Here is a 1554-nt window from a genome sequence, read left to right as displayed (position 1 = left end):
CCTTAGGTAGGTTTATTCCTAGACATTTTATTCTTTTTGTTGCAATGGTAAATGGGAGTGTTTTCTTGATTTCACTTTCAGATTTTTCATCATTAGTGTATAGGAATGCCAGAGATTTCTGTGCATTAATTTTGTATCCTGCTACTTTACCAAATGCATTGATTAGCTCTAGTAGTTTTCTGGTAGCATCTTTAGGATTCTTTATGTATAGTATCATGTCATCTACAAACAGTGACAGCTTTACTTCTTCTTTTCCGATTTGGATTCCTTTTATTTCTTTTCCTTCTCTGACTGCTGTGGCTAAAACTTCCAAAACTGTGTTGAATAAGAGGGGTGAGAGTGGGCAACCTTGTCATGTTCCTGATCTTAAAGGAAATGCTTTCAGCTTTTCACCATCGTGGACGATGTTGGCTGTGGGTTTGTCATATATGGCCTTTATTATGTTGAGGAAAGTTCCCTCTATGTCTACTTTCTGCAGGGTTTTTATCATAAATGGGTGTTGAATTTTGTCAAAAGCTTTCTCTGCATCTATTGAGATGATCACATGGTTTTTCTCCTTCAATTTGTTAATATGGTGTATGACGTTGATTGATTTGCGTATATTGAAGAATCCTGGAATAAACCCCACTTGATCATGTTTTATGATCCATTTAATGTGCTGTTGGATTCTGTTTGCTAGTATTTTGTTGAGGATTTTTGCATCTTGTTCATCAATGATATTGGCCTGTAGTTTTCTTTCTTTGTGACATCCTTGTCTGGTTTTGGTATCAGGGTGATGGTGGCCTCGTAGAATGAGTTTGGGAGTGTTCCTCCCTCTGCTATATTTTGGAAGAGTTTGAGAAGGATAGGTGTTAGCTCTTCTGTAAATGTTTGATAGAATTCGCCTGTGAAGCCATCTGGTCCTGGGCTTTTGTTTGTTGGAAGATTTTTTTTTTTAACAATCTCAAATGTTTATTGCCTTCATAACAAAACAAAATATGAAGCTCAGAACTGGATCAGTTGGCCCTTTCTCTTCTTATCTCCTCCCAGCTCAAAATGCTTGCGTCTCTTAATGGCCAGCATTCTCTTAGATCTGCAGTTCGGCTCAACACATTCAAGCCTCAGCACAATCTTCTTTGTAGTTTCAGCCTTTTTCCGGAAAATCTGCTTAGTCTGCCCACCATAGCCACTCTGCTTTCTGTCATAACGCCGCTTTCCCTGGGCATACAGAGAATCCTTGCCCTTCTTGTACTGTGTCACTTTGTGGGGTTGGTGCTTGCCACACTTCTTACAGAAAGTCCGGCGGGTTTTAGGAACGTTCACCATGTTTGCGACAGCGCTATCGGCACGGCTGTTGGAAGATTTTTAATCACAGTTTCAATTTCAGTGCTTGTGATTGGTCTGTTCATATTTTCTATTTCTTCCTGATTCAGTCTTGTCAGGTTGTGCATTTCTAAGAATTTGTCCATTTCTTCCAGGTTGTCCATTTTATTGGCATAGAGTTGCTTGTAGTAATCTCTCATGATCTTTTGTATTTCTGCAGTGTCAGTTGTTACTTCTCCTTTTTCATTTCTA

At 39.0% G+C, this 1554-nt stretch overlaps 1 protein-coding gene across 1 annotated transcript; it reads right to left on the bottom strand.

Annotated features, from left to right (window-relative positions):
- Positions 1 to 936: 936 nt before the first annotated feature.
- On the bottom strand, positions 937 to 1349 carry LOC116764437 (60S ribosomal protein L36a-like). The gene has a single exon (XM_032653065.1). It carries the CDS (start codon positions 1303 to 1305, stop codon positions 985 to 987), a length of 321 nt encoding a protein of 106 aa, XP_032508956.1. The 5' UTR covers positions 1306 to 1349; the 3' UTR covers positions 937 to 984.
- Between the last annotated feature and the right edge of the window lie 205 nt (positions 1350 to 1554).

The sequence above is a fragment of the Phocoena sinus genome, chromosome 13, assembly GCF_008692025.1.
Source record: "Phocoena sinus isolate mPhoSin1 chromosome 13, mPhoSin1.pri, whole genome shotgun sequence".
NCBI lineage: Eukaryota > Metazoa > Chordata > Mammalia > Artiodactyla > Phocoenidae > Phocoena > Phocoena sinus.
This window is presented reverse-complemented; position numbering and strand designations above follow the sequence as displayed.

What these genes read in the sequence shown, in the direction of transcription:
- LOC116764437 (XM_032653065.1), bottom strand. Translation starts at nt 1,305, where the DNA reads ATGGTGAACGTTCCTAAAACCCGCCGGACTTTCTGTAAGAAGTGTGGC.